The sequence below is a fragment of the Geotrypetes seraphini genome, chromosome 4, assembly GCF_902459505.1.
Source record: "Geotrypetes seraphini chromosome 4, aGeoSer1.1, whole genome shotgun sequence".
In the NCBI taxonomy this organism is placed as follows: domain Eukaryota; kingdom Metazoa; phylum Chordata; class Amphibia; order Gymnophiona; family Dermophiidae; genus Geotrypetes; species Geotrypetes seraphini.
In genome coordinates, this window is record NC_047087.1 from 48,855,745 (window position 1) to 48,876,300 (window position 20,556).

General features: G+C 41.6%; 1 protein-coding gene across 3 annotated transcripts in view; it reads right to left on the reverse strand.

Annotated features, from left to right (window-relative positions):
• Positions 1-19,934, reverse strand: part of MYLK3 (myosin light chain kinase 3) — a 138,246-nt gene extending 118,312 nt beyond the window's left edge. The window contains exon 1 of one of the 3 annotated variants that reach the window (XM_033943550.1): positions 19,828-19,934. In XM_033943550.1, the coding sequence (XP_033799441.1) occupies positions 19,828-19,878 (51 nt within the window). In that variant the 5' untranslated portion in view covers positions 19,879-19,934. Of the gene's footprint in view, positions 1-5,251; positions 5,373-19,827 lie in introns of those variants that run through there. The other 2 variants (XM_033943548.1, XM_033943549.1) reach the window with 2 other exon arrangements.
• Between the last annotated feature and the right edge of the window lie 622 nt (positions 19,935-20,556).

Below are 20,556 nucleotides of genomic sequence, written 5' to 3' on the forward strand. Positions count from 1 at the left end.
ACCCGCTCACTCCTTACTACTACGCCACTGTTCGGGCAACCAGATAAAACTCCTAAAACCACAGAGACACAGGAAAAAGAGAAGTAGACCTATAGTGTATTCTTCCACTAAATATGGATAAGCTATCAGAAATCTGTCTAAGGAAGGCAAAGGTTTATCTTGGAATCATGAGAGATCTTGGATCACGCCTGCCCATTCGGACTCCAGATCACAAAATGGCTGCTGCAACCTCCATCAGCAGTCTCATGAATCACTTTGACTACAGAGCCAGCCTGGCAGGAACAACTGTGAATCACTCTTGCTCCAACAAGGCCACTAGACCACCAGGTGCCTATAGGTGCGGGCCCATTTGTGTTTGGGGTGGCAAAGTAAGGCCTGAAAGGGGCCTACATATGTTTGGGGGGGGGAGGCATGACAGTACTGAACAGCCAATTTTGGCTGCTGATCCAGTTTCAGACAAAACAAACAAACAAAAAAAACAAGTTCAAATGCCCTGTAATAAAGTGTTTTTTGTTTACTTTTAACCCTTGGAGTGGCTATGTTGAGGCTGTAAACCCAAACCCTCATTCATGCTACCATAGCCCTCGTCTATTAAGTTAGTATTTCATCAGCTTACTCATAAATGAATATAATTATTTTGTTTCATGGGGCACAGATTCCATAAACAAAACTATCAGAGATGAATGTCAGTACAGGACACAAACAAACATAAGAGCACATTTTGTCTCTACTCAGGACCTGGTAATGGACTGACGTACTAGAGCGGAACATTTCAGTCAAGCTCTCATGTCTGGCATTGCCTATTAGCAGAGATCTTCACAGCATGAGCAGCAAAATCTTACAAATGTGCTTTCCATTTAAACGCTGCTAGCTCCACTTATCCTTTTTAACAAATAAATTTCCAGATTCTTTGCAATCAGACCTACTGCATTCCTTCCAATGACATCTACATGAGTTTTCTTTCATTTCTGAATTACTGTGCTACCCTGGATAAAACAGGAGATAAGGACAGCTCTTGTGGGCAAAAAGCTCTACTTTGGTAATTTGGACCCAAGCTGAAAGTTCACTTGAGGTTGTTCTGCCATTATAATGGGGAAGAAAATAGTTTGTTTTCCTTCCTGATTGTGACCATGACCCTTGCACTGGTAAATGGATTCTTAAATGATTAAATTATTCACTAAAATCAATTTACATTTGCTTAATTGCTTATGGTAACGTGCCTTCATAAATAACACGTCAATGATGCATGACCAGATTAGAATTCAGGACACAAATAAAATTAGCTCCCTGTATTTTTATTCTTGATTTCTTTTTTTTAGAAGGAATGTTTACAGAGGTCTTTGAAAAATTAATACTGACAGCCTAATCTATATCTATATATATATATATATATATATAAAATCGGAGGTGTGTATGTATGTGTGTGTGTATGTGCCGCGATCACACAAAAACGGCTTGACCAATTTGAACGAAACTTGGTATGCAGATCCCTCACTACCTGGGGTGATATGTTCTGGGGTCTCACGGCCCACCTGCACACGTGGGCGGAGCTACAAACAGAAAATCAGATTTCACCCATTCATGTCAATGGAAAAAATGTAAAAAGCTGCCATTCTCACAGTAATTCACAAACGGCTTGACCGATTTGAACGAAACTTGGTATGCAGATCCCTCACTACCTGGAGTGATATGTTCTGGGGGTCTCACGGCCCACCTGCACATGTGGGCGGAGCTACAAACAGAAAATCAGATTTCACCCATTCATGTCAATGGAAAAAATGTAAAAAGCTGCCATTCTCACAGTAATTCCAACTACCTGGGGTGATATGTTCTGGGGGTCTCACAGCCCACCTGCACATGTGGGCGGAGCTACAAACAGAACATCAGATTTCACCCATTCATGTCAATGGAAAGGATGTAAAAAGCTGCCATTCTCACAGTAATTCCAACTATAAAACACTTTCAATGACACTATAACCACTAGGGACATCGTTTCTATTCTACCACGGACACCATACATTTAGAGTTTGTATGTTCTAACTGTGTTTGTAACTGTTTCCTTCATGCACCCCAGTTAATAATGTTATTCCATTACATGAGTACTCACATATGCTGAACTAGGAACACAGGTTCCATTCTGAACCGGGAAAAAACTGCATGGAGTTTCTTTTCAACCTGAGTTTCTTTTCAACCTGAGTTTCCACATATTGAGTTGTTTAAATCAATACTGAAACTTTTGGATGCCACTTATTCCAACAGATCTTCCTTTTCAGTTTAAGAGATTGCAAATTCCAGTGAGACTTGCATTCTCTATCACAATCAACAAATCACAGGGACAGACTATTACATACTGTGGAGTGGATTTAAGATCCCCCTGTTTTTCCCATGGACAACTCTATGTTGCTTGCTCAAGGGTGGGTTCACCCAAGAATTTATATGTTCTTGCTCCTGGAGGTGAAAGTAAAAATGTTGTTTATAATCAAGTTTTGTGTTAGTTGTATTGTATTCATTTTGTCAAATATTTCACATTATAATTTGAATATTGTACTTTTTATAAAGCTGTTAAAAAATAATTTCATTCACCACTATAAAGTATCTTTATTTGAATCCATTTACAGTGTTATTGCTATAATTAAATACCCGTGCAACGCCGGGGCATCAGCTAGTAGATGTGATAAAGAGAAAATTCCACAGTCATTTTACCAAATAACTTTTTTTTAAATTCTCTGATTGAAGGAATAGCCATGACAGAAGGAGAAATGGGCTTTTGCAGGGTACTTTGCATCTCTCTGTTATTATCTGTGAGATCTTGTGTGCAATGCAAGAGTCATTTCCAAAGCATATAGAATTACAAAGGTACTTAGTAACACTTGCTTTGAAAATGAGCCTCAACATTTGTCTGTGCCGCCAAAGCCTGGTCAAAAATAAAAAAAATTAGATTTATCAATAAAATGATTTTTCCCATTATCATCTGAATACATTTTTTTTAATATTCATCACTTATTGTACAATATCCCACGACTTCTATAAAAGGCACTGGCGCTATTCATTTTAATTTAAAAGTTGCACATGTAAATCTAGGTGCAGGATCCGTGCCTAAATTTTACTTGCAAGTCAAAAAAGGGGGCTCAGAAATGAGGGTCATGAGCAAGATTGGGGTTGTTCCTCCAATTTATGTGCATAATTATAGAATAAGGGGGTTTCACACCTAATTTAGACACAAGGATTTGCACATTTCAGTTGGTGGAAATGGATGCACAGTTCCTTAAGTGCTATTCTGCAACTTTAAGCACTGTTTATAGAATAGTGCTCAATGTTTTTTCCAACGACAATCCTTTTTAGGTCCCCTATGTGGAATCTAGCCCTATATATCATCTAGCAATAAAACCTTAATGACAGTCTTACAGACTGATATACTAATCAACATAGGCCCCCTTTTATGAAGCCACCACATTAGGCTTAAGAACATAAGAATAGCCTTACTGGGTCAAACCAATGGTCTTGCCCAGTAGCCCATTCTCACGGTGGCCAATCCAGGTCACTAGTACCTGGCCAAAACCCAAGGAGTAGCAATATTCCATGCTACCAGTACAGGGCAAGCAGTGGCTTCCCCCGTGTCTTTCTCAATAACAGACTATGGACTTTTCCTCCAGGAACTTGTCCAAACCTTTCTTAAAACCAGCTACGCTATCTGCCTCTTACCATATCCTCTGGCAACGCATTCCAGAGCTTAACTATTCTCTGAGTAAAAAAAAAGTTTCCTCCAATTGGTTTTAAAAGTATTTCCCTGTAACTTCGAGTGTCCCATAATCCTTGTAAATTTAATCGATCCACTTGTACCCGTTTTTATTACCAGCCATGGCGGTATTAGCTCCAATGCTCATAGGAATTTTATAAGTGTTGGAGCTTTTACTGCCATGGCCAGCGATAAAAAATTCTAACGCAGCTTCCTAAAAGGAGGGGGAATCAGTGAAATGAAGATTTAGAGGTACGGGGGGAAGGGAGAACACGAGTGTAGAGTGGGGGCAGGAAAGAGCAGGAGGTGCAGAAGGAGCAGTGAGAGGGTGTGGGGAGGTAAGGAAGGTGTGGGTGCCACCTCCCCGGGTGCCTCCTACCCTTACTAAGCCACTGAGGGAATAGTTGCTATGTAATCTTGGAAGGAAAAGTCTGAAAATAATCCACTTAAGAACATAAGAATAGCCTTACTGGGTCAGACCAATGGTCCATCAAATCCAGTAGCCCGTTCTCACAGTGGCCAATCCATGCCAAAACCGAGTAGCAACATTCCATGCTTCCATGCAAGCATTGGCTTCTCCCTCCCCCTCCCCACCTCCCGTGTCTTTCTCAAAAACAGACTATGGACTTTTCCTCCAGGAACTTGTCCACTTACTCCTCAATGGGCCCCTTAAATATTTTTTTGCAGATAGCAAACTGTGTGAAAGTTTACTACAGTGAGAAAGTCTGAAATGTTTCAAAGCTAGGGCTTTGCATTGAAAATCTAAATGAAAATCCCCCAAATTTTGCTATTTTTAGACACTATGGGTTAGTCATGCATTTTTCTGTATATAAAGCCCTACTTGCAAAAAAAATATTCACACCTTGACACATCAGAAATAAAAACTTTTAACTCTAAATTTTTATCTCCAATGTTGGATACAAAAAGTTATATCTAATATTGTATCTAATAATTCCTCTTAATTGCTCTCATCATGTTGCTTGCTTACAGATCAGTTTCTAGGTTAAGATGCAATGTATTCCCCCTATCAAACTGTTTTTCCCTTGTTAATATACATTGGGGTTTTTTCAATAGCTCTACACTTCCAGAACATATGTCTTTTGTTCTGTTCATCATTAAAATAAATACAGTACTTACTGAATGATTACTTTCAATGGAGTCTTTGACTTTCAAGGCACTCCCTTTTAGGCTTTCAGGTAGTCCCTTTTCAAAGTGTTTAATATCTGGTAACCTGACATCTCAATTATAAACTTGCATATATGGCAAAAATGGAACAGTTTACAGACTGAGTATACTTTGCATATGAGTAAATGTCAGCTACATGAAGGCTGATATCTGTTCCTGTTGCCACCCAGATTAGCCCCAGTAAATTTTCAAAAAGGCCAAGTTTGGAACAAAAACTCTGAAAGTTACGAGCGTAACCTTTTCAATATCAAGCCCATGGTTTTTGCTTCCTTTTTTTTTTTTTAATTTGTGCAGTTGATGAAACAGAAAACTCAGAAAATATCCTCTTACCGCAAACCTCTCAATGTAGTCAGCAACACAGAAGCCTCCCGTACTGAGACAAATGGGCCTGTGAAGTGGTGATGATTCCTCATACAGGGTTCCCATTTGCCCACTGTGGCAGCCACCCAAGGACTCTGAAGTTCTAAGCTGAATTAAGAAGCAGAGCCTTAATGTGTCTTGCTTGAATTCTGCTGGTGCCATAAACCAGGAATCCTAGCTTATCAGACACTACAGGAGGCATTTCAGGCATTGCAGTTCCTTATCTGGGGTGCCTGTTCTATCTCAGTATCCTTGCAATTCACTTCCTGCAATGTTGATAGGAAGCTACTGTAAGATCCCAGGCAAAACTAACCTCGAGAGCTGAGGGCTTGGAGCCTTATCAATTAAAAACGGATTTTCATAATAGTAATAAGGAGGTGCTGTCATATTAACATGAAAACTATCAACTATATTTGTTGTAGTATTCTATGGCATTTCTTATCTGAAATACAAAAAAATCCTATTTTCCTATAATGATCATAAGATACAGATGCTCGTTATTATAGGGCATAGTTTTCTCTCCCAACTAGCAGCCTGAAAAGCCAATATCTTTTCCATATATTTCAATTTAGAGCAGACCCTTACAATTGAAAAAAAAAATCAGCAGAAAAACAAGAAGGGCGCCTTAATATATTGAAAGCAAATTGATCAGACAGCATAGCAATAGACCATAAAATGCTTTATAACAAAAGCAGCCAAATTTGGAAACTACCCTGGCCTCTGTCGGAAGTCAGTATAGTTTAAGAAAATAAGGAGTAATGTGATCCATTTTTTTCAAATTTAAAAAAAATCAGTTGTACTGCAGAGTTCTGAATTAACCATAGTTTCCAAAAATTATTTTGTAGACTAGTGAAATAGACTATATTACAATAGTCCAAAAAACATAGTCATGAAAAAAAGCCCTTAATGAATGTAATTTCCATAATACAGAGAAACCCTTTTTTACTACAGCATCCACTTATGCTTGCATAGTAAGATTTCTGTCCATGAGGACTTCTAATGTTTTTAAAGTAGAAAGAATAGGATAGTGTACCTCATGTAATGACAAATAATCCTCAGTAAGTGTAGTTGGAATAGCAAACAACAATTTGGTTTTATTCGAATTTAGTTTCAATTAAAACTTCCATGTCCACTCCTCAACAACCAACATCACCCTTGCAATGTTTTGAGGGAACCAATGCAATAGAAATGACAACATCAATGTCATCTGCATAGTTAATTAGCCCCCAAATCTGATAATCTAGTACCCAAAGAGAATAAATAAATATAAAAAAAGCAGAGGGGAAAGAGTTGCTCCATTGTTGAGAAAGTCCATCGTCAAGAAATTGCGAAACCAGTTAGCGCCTAACTAAATATTGGCTATTTAGGGAACTTTTGAGGGGCAGAGTTGACACTTGGCCTGTTAAGTGCCGATATTCAGCAATTATCCAGCCAGGTACCCGCATAAATAGGACCACATAAAAGTTAGTCCTGTCTTTATGCAGTGTGGTAACTCATAGCCAGTTAAGTGCTGAATAAACCTCAATAATCATCTGGCTTGTAGATGTGTCTAGTAGTCCTGAATGCTAGAGTTATGCATCTGAACCTGCAGGTTGCTTGCAGAATGCTGTCAATCATCTTTCCCGGGGAACTGCTCCTGCCCCCTCAGTTTGTACAAAAGCAATCAAGCAGCACTGTAATGGAAGACCTAAGTGGAAGGAGGGAAACAGGGAAACAAATCCGACACTGCAATTCTGTTCTGCTCAGTAACCAAACCACCAATTAAACATTATAAACATTCAATTAATCTGATCAAATCGATAAATAAACTGTACAAACAGCACTAATTTATAGGGCTCTTAGCTACTCAAGTGTCCTGCTATCAAGCAGAGACTCAGACCAGACTTTACTTGCTTGAGTGTTTTTTTTTTTCTTCTCTCAGCTTATCTGCGAGACAGAGAATTCTCTAAATCCAGACTGATCTTAAGGCAGAAAGCAGAAGAAACCCACTTACAGTGCAGGGCTTTAGAACTACTACACATGTCTACAAGAAATATGATTACCGAAGGCAATCTTTTAGTGCAATGCAACTAGAAGTTCTGAATGCGAGGGATATATCAAAGCAGTCCTACGAGCCTAGGTGGGCCTACTGAGCCTGCCTTCAATACGGAGGACCCAAAAGCGGCTTCTCTCCTGGCTGCCACATCTACTCTACAGAACCTGGTAAAGGTATGAAGGGTAGACCGTGTAGCTGCTCTACAGATCTCCTCAGGCGAGATTGCCTAAGTCTCCACCCATTAAGTAGCAATTCCTCTGCTTTCAACACAATTAGAAGATACAGATGCCATTTTAATCCATCTGGAAACCGAGGCCTTAGACACTGGCCTCCCTTTCTTGGTATGATTAGTCAGAACAAAAAGGTGATCCAATACGTAAAACTCATTGGTAACTTTGAGGTACTGGAGAAGTACGCTTGACATCCAGCAAATGCAATGTTTTATTCTTTTTCTTTGACTCCCTAGGATGAAAAGCAGGCACATGGACTTCCTGAATGGCATGGAGGGCAGAGACTACTTTCAGTAAGAAAGACTGAACCATGTGTAAGGAAAGCCCTGCTTCCATAAGCCCTGCTTCCATAATGGCTCCCTACAGGATAGAGCTTGTAATGCAGACTCATCTTGACTGTAAGATCCAGAAGGGAAGCCTCCCTTAAGGGCTCATACGGAGTTCTACTGAGACTTTGCAATATGATGTTAAGATTTCAGAATAGGAATGGGAGACATACCAGAAGGTGCATCCCTTTAAGGAACCAGGTGACATCTAGTGAAATGCCAGAGACCCTCTTTCCCCCCCTGAGCTCGTAAACATGAGGCCTAATATCTGCACTTTCAGTGATCCGACTGATAGACACTTCTGAAGTCCCTCTTGCAAAAAGTCCAGGACTTCCAAAATTGGAGCTCATAAGGGCTTTACATCATCCATAGCAAACCAGTGCTGAAAGGACTTCCAGGCCTTAGCATAGGCTGCCACCATCAATGGCTTTTTAGCTCCAAGCAGAGTGGCAATGACCATGTCTAAGTAATTCTTGCTTGTAAGGGCAGCCCACTCAAGAGCCATGCCATAAGCCCAAGAAGATCCACTTGGACCAGAAGTGTGAAGACTTCATCCGTATGGAGGTGAACTAGGTCCACAAACTACGGCCTTCAGGGCCAATCGGGTGCCACTAGAACTACAAACCCCAGCTGACTCGCAATCCTGCAAATGATTCAATCTAGCATGGGCCATGGGGAAAACACATCCAAGAGCCCCTTCTCCAGCCATGGTTGGACTAAAGTGTGCTTGAGGAGGACAGTAACCATTCTCCCAGGTCAAAAGTCTGCCAACTGGGCAAGTTGGCCTATATGTTCTCCACTCCCACTACATGCATGGCCAAGAGATCCTGCAAATGAGCTTCTGCCCACCAAAGGAGGAGTTTAGCTTCTAGGCATAATGGAGCATTTCTGGTGCCTCCTTGCTGGTTGATGTAGGATACCACTGTTGCGTTGTCTGAGAAGACCGACTGCCTTGCCAAATAAATAGTGGAAATATAAAATATATTGTGCAGCGTATTATTTTCCAGGTTAGTGCAGGATATCTAAAGCTACCGCATAAAAATTCATTTTAGCTGTTAAGTTCTATGAATTTTGAAATATAAAAAACACACTACTGTATATCTTAACAGAAGTGGTGAATCGGGCCATGTCACACCTGCACAGTCATAGTTACAAAAGGAAGCAATTTCACAGCTTACCACTAGAGGGCAGGAGGTGAGTAACCATCAATGTACAATGGTGACACCTAGAATGTGTATGTATATTATTTTCAATCACTTAGAAGCCATAGATTTGACTGCATTTATTCACATATTCAATAATTTATTACTACTTTTCACCATACATGTTTAAATAATCATTAAACATGATAGATATAATTGCCATTTTACCCAAATAAAATGCTACAATGCAAACCCTCCTCCCCCTTAACCCAAATCTTCAGTCAATGTTTCATTTAGTGTCCCATTTTTTTTTCAGTCTCCATATGATATGTCCAAACATTCACTATATGCTGTATCGATCTTCACCGCTCAATTCACTGGATACCACTCAGAAAGGGCTAGTTGTTCATTCTCTTCATTAAATCAGCTCTCAAAAGAAAAACACTCATATAGTCATGCCCAACACAGGACTGTGTTTAGCTCAATAGCATCGTCAGGAGTTGTGACTGAGGAGAGTTCACATTATGCTCTATAATAAAACAAATTACATACAAACACTTCTTTATTAGGGTAAAATGGCAATTATATTTATCATGTTTAGTGATGACTATTTAAACATGTATGGTGAAAAGTAGTAATGAATAAATGCAGTCAAATCTATGGCTTCTAAGTGATCAAAAATATTGAATTAATTGAGGCTGTAGTAGTGTTTAATTTTGTCCCATATTGTGCGTATATATTTATGTATAGTACAAAAATATCACTCCCAAACAAAAGCACCACACAAGCCAAGAAAGCTAGCTTATTACTTAAGCGAAAGAAAAGCCTCAGACAAACGGGGAGATGTACCCACCACACTCTTCCACCAAAGCATCATAGGCAAAAAAACTTTCGCACAAGTTTAAAGTTAGCAGGTGGGAGCAAAAAAATAGCCGAGAATGATTAATGGTAAAAACCACTGAACACACACAGGCCAGGCTGACGATTGTTTTGTGGCCGGTAACTACTGCTTCAGGGCCTTAGCGCCAAATCCAGGCTATCAGTACGCAGATCCTAACTGCTGCTTTCAATCACTAAGGTCCTGAAACAGTGGTTCAACCACTAAGGCCCTGAAGCAAGTGGTTACCGGCCATGAAACGATCGTCGGCCTGGCCTGTGTGTGTTCAGTGGTTTTTACCATTAATCATTCTCGGCTATTTTTTTGCTCCCACCTGCTAACTTTTAAACTTGTGCAAAAGTTTTTTGCCTATGATGCTTTGGTTGAAGAGTGTGGTGGGTACACCTCTCCGTTTGTCTGAGGCTTTTCTTTCGCTTAAGTAATAAGCTAGCTTTCTTGGCTTGTGTGGTGCTTTTGTTTGGGAGTGATATTTTTAAATTTTTGTACTATACTTCCCTCCATTTCGCCCTGTTTTTTTGTGGTTATATTTATGTATGTACAGTAGAGACAGACTAGCCACTGGCCAAGAGCTACACAGGAAGTGGAACAAAGATGCAAATGAAGGCTCGTGGCACCTTAGCCTTGCTTGAATCTGGTTAGATCTAATCTGGAAGAAGAAAGTTGCTGGAGACAACTTCCAGGCCTAAAAAGTACCAAATAATCACTGCAAAAAGGAAGCATTAAAATTGAAAATGTTTCTGGCAATCAACTAGGAATATTGGTTTTATACAGCGTCTGTATTTTGTAAAACAGATGTGGCAGTGGAACTGTGGAGAGTGTGTAGTGTAGTGATGAGCCAGAAAGAGCTGAATGATAAAGAGGATCTTTAGAAATTTGGCACAGACACTGGAATAAGCAATTCTTGGCCTTTAGTCTTCCATTAAGCGTTCTAAATACAGTCAGCAAGTGTAATGCAATACATTCTTGATGTAACACTATTACCACCATGACCTTTAGGGTTATTTTATTTTAAAATGCATTTCTCCTCATTTCCCCCTGAATTTACTACATGTTTCCACAAGTTAGATTATATGGTTAAATTTTAAGTACAGAATTTTTTTTTTAACTTTATCTATTTCTGCTATCCTTCTGTGTGAATCTTGCCTTCATTCCCTCTCAGAGTGGTATCATCCCAATGGGTTCCATAAAAAGCATTAGATGTCCTAGCAATAGTCACTGTACTGCCTACTTGATTTTCAAAATTTTACCCAGACACCTACAAAGTAGGAAAGAATTAAACTAAACTAAACTAAACTAAACTAATCCTTAAGTTTATATACCGCATCATCTCGGAGGCAATGTTTAATTGTGGATTAAGAATTGGTTATCGGACAAAAAACAAAGCGTAAGGTTAAATTTTTCTCAATAGAAGAGGGTAAATAGTGGTGTGCCACAGGAACCTGCACTGGGACAGGTGCTATTTAACTTATTTATAAATGATCTGGAAATTGGAACTACGAGCGAGGTGATTAAATTTGCAGATAACACTAAATTGTTCAAAGTTGTTAAAACGCATGTGGACTGTGAAAAACTGCAGAAAGACGTTAGGAAATTGGAAGACTGGGCATCCAAATAGCAGATGAAATTTTATGTGGGCAAATGCAAAGTGATGCACATGGGAAGAATAATCCAAATCACAGTTACCAGATGCTAGGGTCCACCTTGGAGTCAGCGCTCAAGAAAAAGATCTGGGTGCCATTGTGGACAATACACTGAAACCTTCCTCCCAATGTGTGGCAGAGGCTAAGAAAAAAAAACAGGATGCTATGAATTATTAGAATAGGGATAGTAAACAAGACTAAGAATGTTATAATGCTTTTATCGCTCAATAGTGCAACTTCACCTAGAGTATGCATTCAGCTCTGGTCTCCTTATCTCAAAAAAAGATATAGTGGCACTAGAAAAGGTTCAAAGAAGAGTGACCAAGATGATAAAGGGAATGGAACTCCTCTCACATGAGGAAAGGCTAAAGAGGTTAGGGCTCTTCAGCTTGGAAAAGAGACAGCTGAAGTCTACAAAATCCTAAGTGGGGTAAAACGGATACAAGTGGATCAATTATTTACTGCATCAAGATTTACAAAGACTAAGGGACATAAGAGGAAATATTTTTTCCAGTCAGAGAATAGTTAAGTTCTGGAATGCGTTGCCACAGGATGCGATAAGAGCGGTTAACGCAGCTGGTTTTAAAAAAGGTTTTGACAAATTCCTGGAGGAAAAGTCCATATACTGTTGTTGAGACAGACATGGGGGAAGCAACTGCTGCCCTCAATCGGTGGCATGGAATACTGCTACTATTTGGGGTTTTCCAGGTACTTGTGACTTGGATTGGCCACCGTGAGAATGGGCTACTGGGCCAGATGGACCATTGGTCTGATTCTTATTTTCTAATAAAAGCTACAACCCCCAATGTCATATTTTGGCTTTAATAACTTCTTGCCTTAAAGCTTTTAAACATAAATAACAGAGGTATGATGAAACAAGCATTGCCAGGTCAATGATGTCATAACTTGCTTTTCTCTGCATAAGCACACAGCAGTTTATTTAGATAGGAGACACTGAAGCTAAGATGGTACAATTTAGCAGTCAAATTCTGTCATTAATCTTTTAAGGCATGGATCAAAGAAAACATACTTTGAATAGAAATCCACTTAGCCAACACTACATAGGGGAACTAAGCATAATCTCAGAGGAAGCAAGATTAAAGAGAAAATGTAAAGAAAAACAGCGAAATAGCTTATCACATTCTACACAGCTCGCTCTTGGATCTAATACCCCCCTTGGTTAGTGTTATTTTTTAAAATGAGGAAACATACTTTCTAATATTCACCTACGTCAGTGGTTTTTAAGCCATCAGCAGCCATGAATTAAGCCCTTATATTCAATGCTGGGCCAGGTTAGTGCTGAAGCACAAAAATGTTACCCTGGGCACCTATTCAGGCCGGTGCCTGGTAGCTTGGTGGATGAAGCCAGGAAGGCTTTTTTGCTGTCCTATCTGTATTTCCTTATTTAACTAATTAGTGGGCTGAATATCAGCACTAACTGCCTGAAACTACCTGGACAATGCCACAGTGGTCAGAGGGGATATTTGGCAACAGTGTCTAGTTAACTGCTCCAGCGTATTCCTTCCCAGAGCACTCAGCATGCTTTATCTGTCCAGGAGCTTCTCCTCCTTGATTAAACCCTGTTGAATACCGACCCTTTATAATTTTATGCTAAAAAAATAGACCCAATGTTCAACAGGGTTTAATCAGGCAGGAAAGTCTTCTGCCCACTTAAATCCCACTCTGCAGGCCATCTCCAGAGATTCTACAGCACCTAACTACACAGTAGAGAATGACACGGTGACAAAATTCATCACCGTTCCCGTCCCCGTGGATAACCGCGGGAAATAATCCCATGTCATTTTCTAGTGTCTATTTCAGCCTCAGTCCTTCTACACCAGCATTCTTCAAAGCAAAGCTTGCGGGTCAGTGGCTGTGCTTATGTGAGCCAAGGATAATGAAGCCACTGTGACATCACTGATGTGATTGGCTCTTAGGCACTGGTGGAATGAGGCATTATGACATCACAATATCTGCTCTGGATACCAGAGACTGTCATTCTGTAGTGTCTGTTTCAATCTCAGTCCTTCTACACCAGCATTCTTCAAAGCAAAGCTTGCGGGGCAGTGGTTGTGGCCATTCATACTCTGATTCTTCACTCTCTCCTTAAAGAATGACATGAAGATGGTTTCCCGCGGTTATCCGCGGGGACAGGAATGGTGATGAATTTTGTCACCGTGTCATTCTCTACTACACAGTCAAGGATGTAAAATCCGAACCCATATACCCACCCCCAGGCCCGCCCCGTCCGAGTTTTGAAAAGCGTCCGACAAATCGCCGTCAGGCAGGAAGGCATCCGTGCATGCGCAGATGCCCTCCTGTCCGACGAGAGCAGGCAGCGGGGAGGGCGGGGCTGGGGTGCAATAGAGCTGGGTGGAATTGGGCAGGCCCGGGGGGGCGGATCTATGGGGGCCGGATTTTCTGTTTGGAAAATCTGATAACCCTAGCATTGAATCCTTGGGCGCCCTGCCATTTAGGCCAGGGTTTTCTTGGCCTAAATGAGTCCCTACATTAGGTGCTTGCCAGCACCTAAATCAAAGCATGCGCACAATCTGCCCCTAGCCAAGCCTACTTTCTGGTAGGCGCCTCAGGGTAAGATGCGAATTAGGCGCCTACCAGACAATTCATTTTTTTAAATTGTTTTTAAATTAGATTTTAATGGTGCTTTTCAATTATCAGCGCAGATTGAGCTAATTAAAAAAAATTAATTTAGGTGCCTAGATCGGTTAAGCGTGTCAGTCTAGGCACCCGACTTAAGAAGGCTTTATAGAGTCAGGGCCTAGGTGCCAGGGCAGTTAGGGAGAAGCCAGGAGTTATTCAGGCACCAGGCCATATTCAGCATCGGTGCCCACATAACGAACTAGGCAGGCCTTTCGTGTGGTTCGACTAGGGCTGCCAGACGTCCAGATTTCCCTGGACATGTGCGGGGGTCCGGACGGGTTTTGAAAATCTTTCCTTCACGCGGGAGGGCATCCGCACATGCGTGGATGTCCTGCCCGACGAGAGCGAGGAGCGGGACTGGGGCGGGCTTGGTGTGACAGGGCAGAACTGGGGTGGGGGTGGGTAGGCCTGGGCTGGTCTAGGGGCGGAACTAAGGGTCCAGACGGAAAAATCGAGTAACCCTAGGTTCTACCTTTGCCTGTTTAACTATTTGGCTGCTGGCACCGAATGTCAGCTGGCAACTAGAGAATGACATGGTGACAAAATTCATCACCGTTCCCACGGATAACTGCGGGAAACCATCTTCATATCATTCTTTAAGTAGCGATGAAAGAATCAGAATATGAATGGCCACAACCACTGACCCGCAAGCTTTGCTTTGAAGAATACTGGTATAGAAGGACTGAGGTTGAAATAGACACTAAAAAATGACATGGGATTATTTCCCACAGTTATCCGTGGGGGCGGGGATGGTGATGAATTTTGTCACCGTGTCATTCTCTACTGGCAAACACAACAAAAAATAGGAGTCAGAGGTCCAACTGTCTGCAGTAAAAAACAATCCAAAGCAAACAAAACAAAAGACTGCAGACCTTGTACACGATGCAGGCAGACTTTATTTATAACAAGTAAATCATTAATTAAAAACCTCTTTCTAGGCAAGGGACCCAACACGGTCCGTGTTTCGTACAATCTTCATCAGGGGTCCTATTAGGTAAAAAGAAAAAGGTATCAAAGGGGTAACCTTGGACAAATAGCGATAAAAGTGACACGCTGAAGGAACTAAAACGCTGGTGACACGCTGTGGAACCTGCGACGTTGGTGACACGCTGAAAAGACTGCCGTGTCACCAACGTCGCAGGTTCCACAGCGTGTCACCAGCGTTTTAGTTCCTACAGCGTGTCACTTTTATCGCTATTTGTCCAAGGTTACCCCTTTGATACCTTTTTCTTTTTACCTAATAGGACCCCTGATGAAGATTGTACGAAACACGGACCGTGTTGGGTCCCTTGCCTAGAAAGAGGTTTTTAATTAATGATTTACTTGTTATAAATAAAGTCTGCCTGCATCGTGTACAAGGTCTGCAGTCTTTTGTTTTGTTTGCTTTGGATTCTCTACTGGCAACCACATAACTTCCAGGACAATGGTTGACGCTGATATTTAATGCTGCACCATATATGACCCATGGATTAGATTCTGGTCCTGGCATTCAGCAGCTTTAAAACCACCGACTCCCACTGGCCCCATAAGAGGCTTCTTTTTTCTTTTACTTTTGGAGGCCTTCCTGCTGCTTCAGATTTCCCGCTCAGCTGGAACCAGTGGTGGAATCTGGTGCCCTGAGCCTTCATTTCACAACTACCTATGAATGTTTTATCCCATTTTACAGCTTCTCTGAATCCCGTATCCCAGGCTTTGTAATTTGTAATTTAGATTTTATTACATGCCTTTCCAAATCTAAACTCACGGTGAGATTCATTCAGGTACAGGAAGTAGTACCCCAGCTAAGAGGACTTGCGTTCTAAGGGCCCCTTTTACAAAGCTGCGGTAGCGAGTCCCCAAACCGCCAATGCAATGCATCCCATTCAGTTCCTATGGGCTGTGTCACATCTGCCGCACCAGAACTCACTTTGTAAAAGGGGCCCTAAGTTGTTTTTTTTGTTTGAAGTAGAGAAATAAGGTCCTCTTCTACTAAGCCACGGTAAAGGTTTCTACCACTGCCCGGAGTGCTAAATGCTCCGATGTTGCTCTGGGCCGCAATAGAAACCTCTACTGCAGCTTAGTAAAGGGGGGGGGATGAGGAGCAGGATATGAACTCTGTCATCACAGGGACTATCCTGGAGGCATGCATCCAGTTATGAGACCTAAACCTAGGTGCCCTTGCAATAACTAGGACTCATTCCCACCTGAAGCTGTCAATGATGCCACTGTGGCATTCAAAGCTTTAGCGAGCCCAAGAATCGAACCCGAGCCAAAAACTGAACCCACATCGACATAAGTGGTTCTCAACCCAGTCCTTGGGGCATACCCAACCCCTTTGGGTTTTCAGGATATCTGCAATACATATGCATGAGATGGGTTTGCACAGTGATGTAGTGAGGTGGGGGGAGGGCAGTCCGCCATGGGTGCATTCTTGGTGGGGGCACTGGTACCCGTCCTCCTCTCTGCTCCCCTAACTCCTTCCCACTTCTCCTGCCTTGCGCACGCCTTCACTTCTCTCCCCCCTCCCCCTCCCCAACCGTACCTCTAGCTGTTCGCCAGCGCAAACAGCAACTCCAACCTGCTGCTCGCTCCAGCATTGGCTCTCCCTCGGATATCACTTCCGGGTCCTGCATCTTGGAAGTGATGTCGGAGGGAGAGCCAACACAGGCGGCAAGTTGGTGATGCTGCTCACGCCAGGAAAGTTAAAGGTACAGGAAAGGGAAACACGCATGCAGCGGGAGGGGGGGGTGGAGAAGAGGTCGAGGAGGTGCCACCGCCCCAGGCACCTCTCACCCTCACTACACTACTGGGTCTGCATGTAATTCGGAACATGTTCACTGTGGATTTTCTGACAACCTAACTGGTTAGATGGGATCCAATGTCTGGGTTGAGAACCACTACAATAATGCACAGCTGTGCCACTAAGCCACTCAGTCTGGATATATGACCTCTCTGTAATTACAATCAAAGCAGTTTACATATTAGTTTTGGTACTTATTTTGCACCCAGAGCAATGGAGGGTTAAGTGACTTGCCCAGGAGCTGCAGTGTAGGGTAACCATATGGCTCCAGAAAAAGGAGGACGGATTAAGACATCCAGGTTTTACTTCCATTGCTTTCAGTGGAAGTACAACCCGGATGTCTCTCCCTCTCTCTCTCTCTCTCTCTGTCCTCCTTACTTCCATTGCTTTCAGTGAAGTAAAACCCAGATGTCTCTCCCTCTGTCCTCCTTACTGCCATTGCTTTCAGTGGAAGTAAAACCCGGATGTCTCTCTCTCTCTCTCTCTCTGTCCTCCTTACTTCCAGTGGAAGTAAAACCCAGATGTCTCTCTCTCTCTCTGTCCTCCTTACTTCCATTGCTTTCAGTGGAAGTAAAACCCGGATGTCTCTCTCTCTCTCTGTCCTCCTTGCTTCCATTGCTTTCAGTGAAGTAAAACCCGGATGTCTCTCCCTCTGTCCTCCTTACTTTCAGTGGAAGTAAAACCCGGATGTCTCTCTCTCTCTCTCTCTCCTCCTTACTTCCATTGCTTTCAGTGAAGTAAAACCCAGATGTCTCTCCCTCTGTCTCTCTCTCTGTCCTCCTTACTGCCATTGCTTTCAGTGGAAGTAAAACCCGGATGTCTCTCTCTCTCTCTCTCTCTGTCCTCCTTACTTCCAGTGGAAGTAAAACCCAGATGTCTCTCTCTCTCTCTGTCCTCCTTGCTTCCATTGCTTTCAGTGGAAGTAAAACCCGGATGTCTCTCTCTCTCTCTGTCCTCCTTGCTTCCATTGCTTTCAGTGGAAGTAAAACCCAGATGTCTCTCTCTCTCTCTCTGTCCTCCTTACTTCCATTGCTTTCAGTGAAGTAAAACCCGGATGTCTCTCCCTCTGTCCTCCTTACTGCCATTGCTTTCAGTGGAAGTAAAACCCGGATGTCTCTCTCTCTCTCTCTGTCCTCCTTACTTCCAGTGGAAGTAAAACCCAGATGTCTCTCTCTCTCTGTCCTCCTTACTTCCATTGCTTTCAGTGGAAGTAAAACCCGGATGTCTCTCTCTCTCTCTCTCTGTCCTCCTTACTTCCAGTGGAAGTAAAACCCAGATGTCTCTCTCTCTCTGTCCTCCTTACTTCCATTGCTTTCAGTGGAAGTAAAACCCGGATGTCTCTCTCTCTCTGTCCTCCTTACTTCCAGTGGAAGTAAAACCCGGATGTCTCTCTCTCTCTCTGTCCTCCTTGCTTCCATTGCTTTCAGTGGAAGTAAAACCCAGATGTCTCTCTCTCTCTCTCTCTCTGTCCTCCTTACTTCCAGTGGAAGTAAAACCCAGATGTCTCTGTCCTCCTTACTTCCAGTGGAAGTAAAACCCGGATGTCTCCCCCTCTTCTCTCTCTGTCCTCCTTACTTCTATTGCTTTCAGTGGAAGTAAAACCCGGATGTCTCTCCCTCTGTCCTCATTGCTTTCAGTAGCAGTAAAAGCCGGATGTCTCTCACTCTCTCTCTCTCTATCCTCCTTACTTCCATTGCTTTCAGTGGACATAAAACCCGGATCTCTCAATCCATACTCTTTTTTTTTTTCTGGAGCCATATGGTAACCCTCCTGCAGTGGTAATTGAACCCAGTTCCACAGGCCGTTGCACTAACCATTAGACTACTCCTCCACTGCAAATTCTGTTCTTTACTTGCAGAGCAGAAAGAGGATTTTCTCCTGTCAAAAAAAAACAGCTTCCATTATATCTTTGTCTAAGGTAAGATCATTTTTATTTTGCTTCGTTTATACATAAATCACAAAAAAAAACAAAAAAACACAACCCACCCATCACAAATGCAAATTGTCTACTCCAGTGCTGGCATTCTATATTGCCAACACATCCAGGAGATCATCATCTTCAAAGATAACTCCTATACTTCCCGGCAGTCGCTTACTTCTCACATACTGAATTTATTCTCTCTCAGAATAATGTTTGATGATTTTGTCAGCAATATCCTTGGTAATTATAACTGTTGACTGAGCATTCAGGATGGACAGGATGTGCACAGAAGGATTAAAGAACGGAGCGCATTTCACAATTATCTATTCTTGTCAACACAGTGTGATTCACTTCTGTTAAGTGTTGAAGGAGTTCAAGTCCCACCAGCAGAGGGTAAATAGGTTCACAAGCTCATGTCTTTTTTTTCTTTAAAATTTTTTACATCATTGCAGTGCTCAAATGAATACACAAATTTAAAAATAGGAATAGGAGGGATGATAGTTTATGTGTGGAACTACTTGAATTGTATTTTTGTTTAATTCATTTATTACAATGTTATAATTATTATTATTAAAACAATGGGGGGAAGGGGGGAGAGGAGTATGGGGGGTATGGGAAGGGGGAAGAAAACAGGGGGAGTGTATTGAGAGATGTAATGGGGAATATGGAAATATATTTTGAAGGAATAATAGACGATAAAAATTTATATGGTGAATTTAAATGCAATGATTATTTTATTGTATATTTATTCAATACAATGTTATAAACTAAAAAAAAAAATCCTTTGCAGAACAGTGCCTCGCTTAGAGCTTCTCAATAAACCAAAGTAGGTGATTTGGGAGATATTAAAAAGCATCTGAATCATATATGCACAGCTATTGAAGGTAATGTCAAACTATCCCAAAGTTACTTACCTTTTCCGTCTGATTGCAGCCATGCGAGAAGCTAGTATTAGACACCAGCATAGAGCACTATTCCAGAGCTGGCTCAGGGCAAAGTCTGCTCTTTGCTGTAACACGTATATAACAGAAAGCCAAGCAATGCTTCCAGATCATATTAACAATAGCAGAATCTACGCTGCTGGCATTCGGTGTAGGCTTCTGCAAATCGGTGTTGCACAGAAGAGACTTTGAAATGAACCCATGTTAAAGGTCAGATCTAATCCTCAAATATTTATTTCAGGTGGTGGCTCTTTCTATTGTTAAGTTTGTTTTGTTTTTTATGAGGGCAAAATTTAAAATAGTTCACACTTGCCAAGGATAGACAGAAGTGTGTCCTCACAAGTTGCAGATAAACTAAATAAAAAAAACCACACACCACATGAACACTCAAACAATACAAAAGGTCAAAATTTCAATTTGTTATAAAACCCCATTCTCCACAGATAGATTAGATTTTTATTCCTGGGCAGTAAGTGCAATTTCCTTAAAAGTATAGAAAATGCCTATAATTTCCATAAGACTTTGCTTTTGTGACCGGGATAGACCTATTTAAAATGTGAAAATGCCAAATTTTTATCTTTTTATTCTTATAAAGTCATAAAAAAGTAACCTATAAATTACAATTAACATGTATTTATACTGAAGTTCTACAAAGGGGTTAGGGATTTGTATGCTGCCTTTTTGTAGTTACACAACCACACT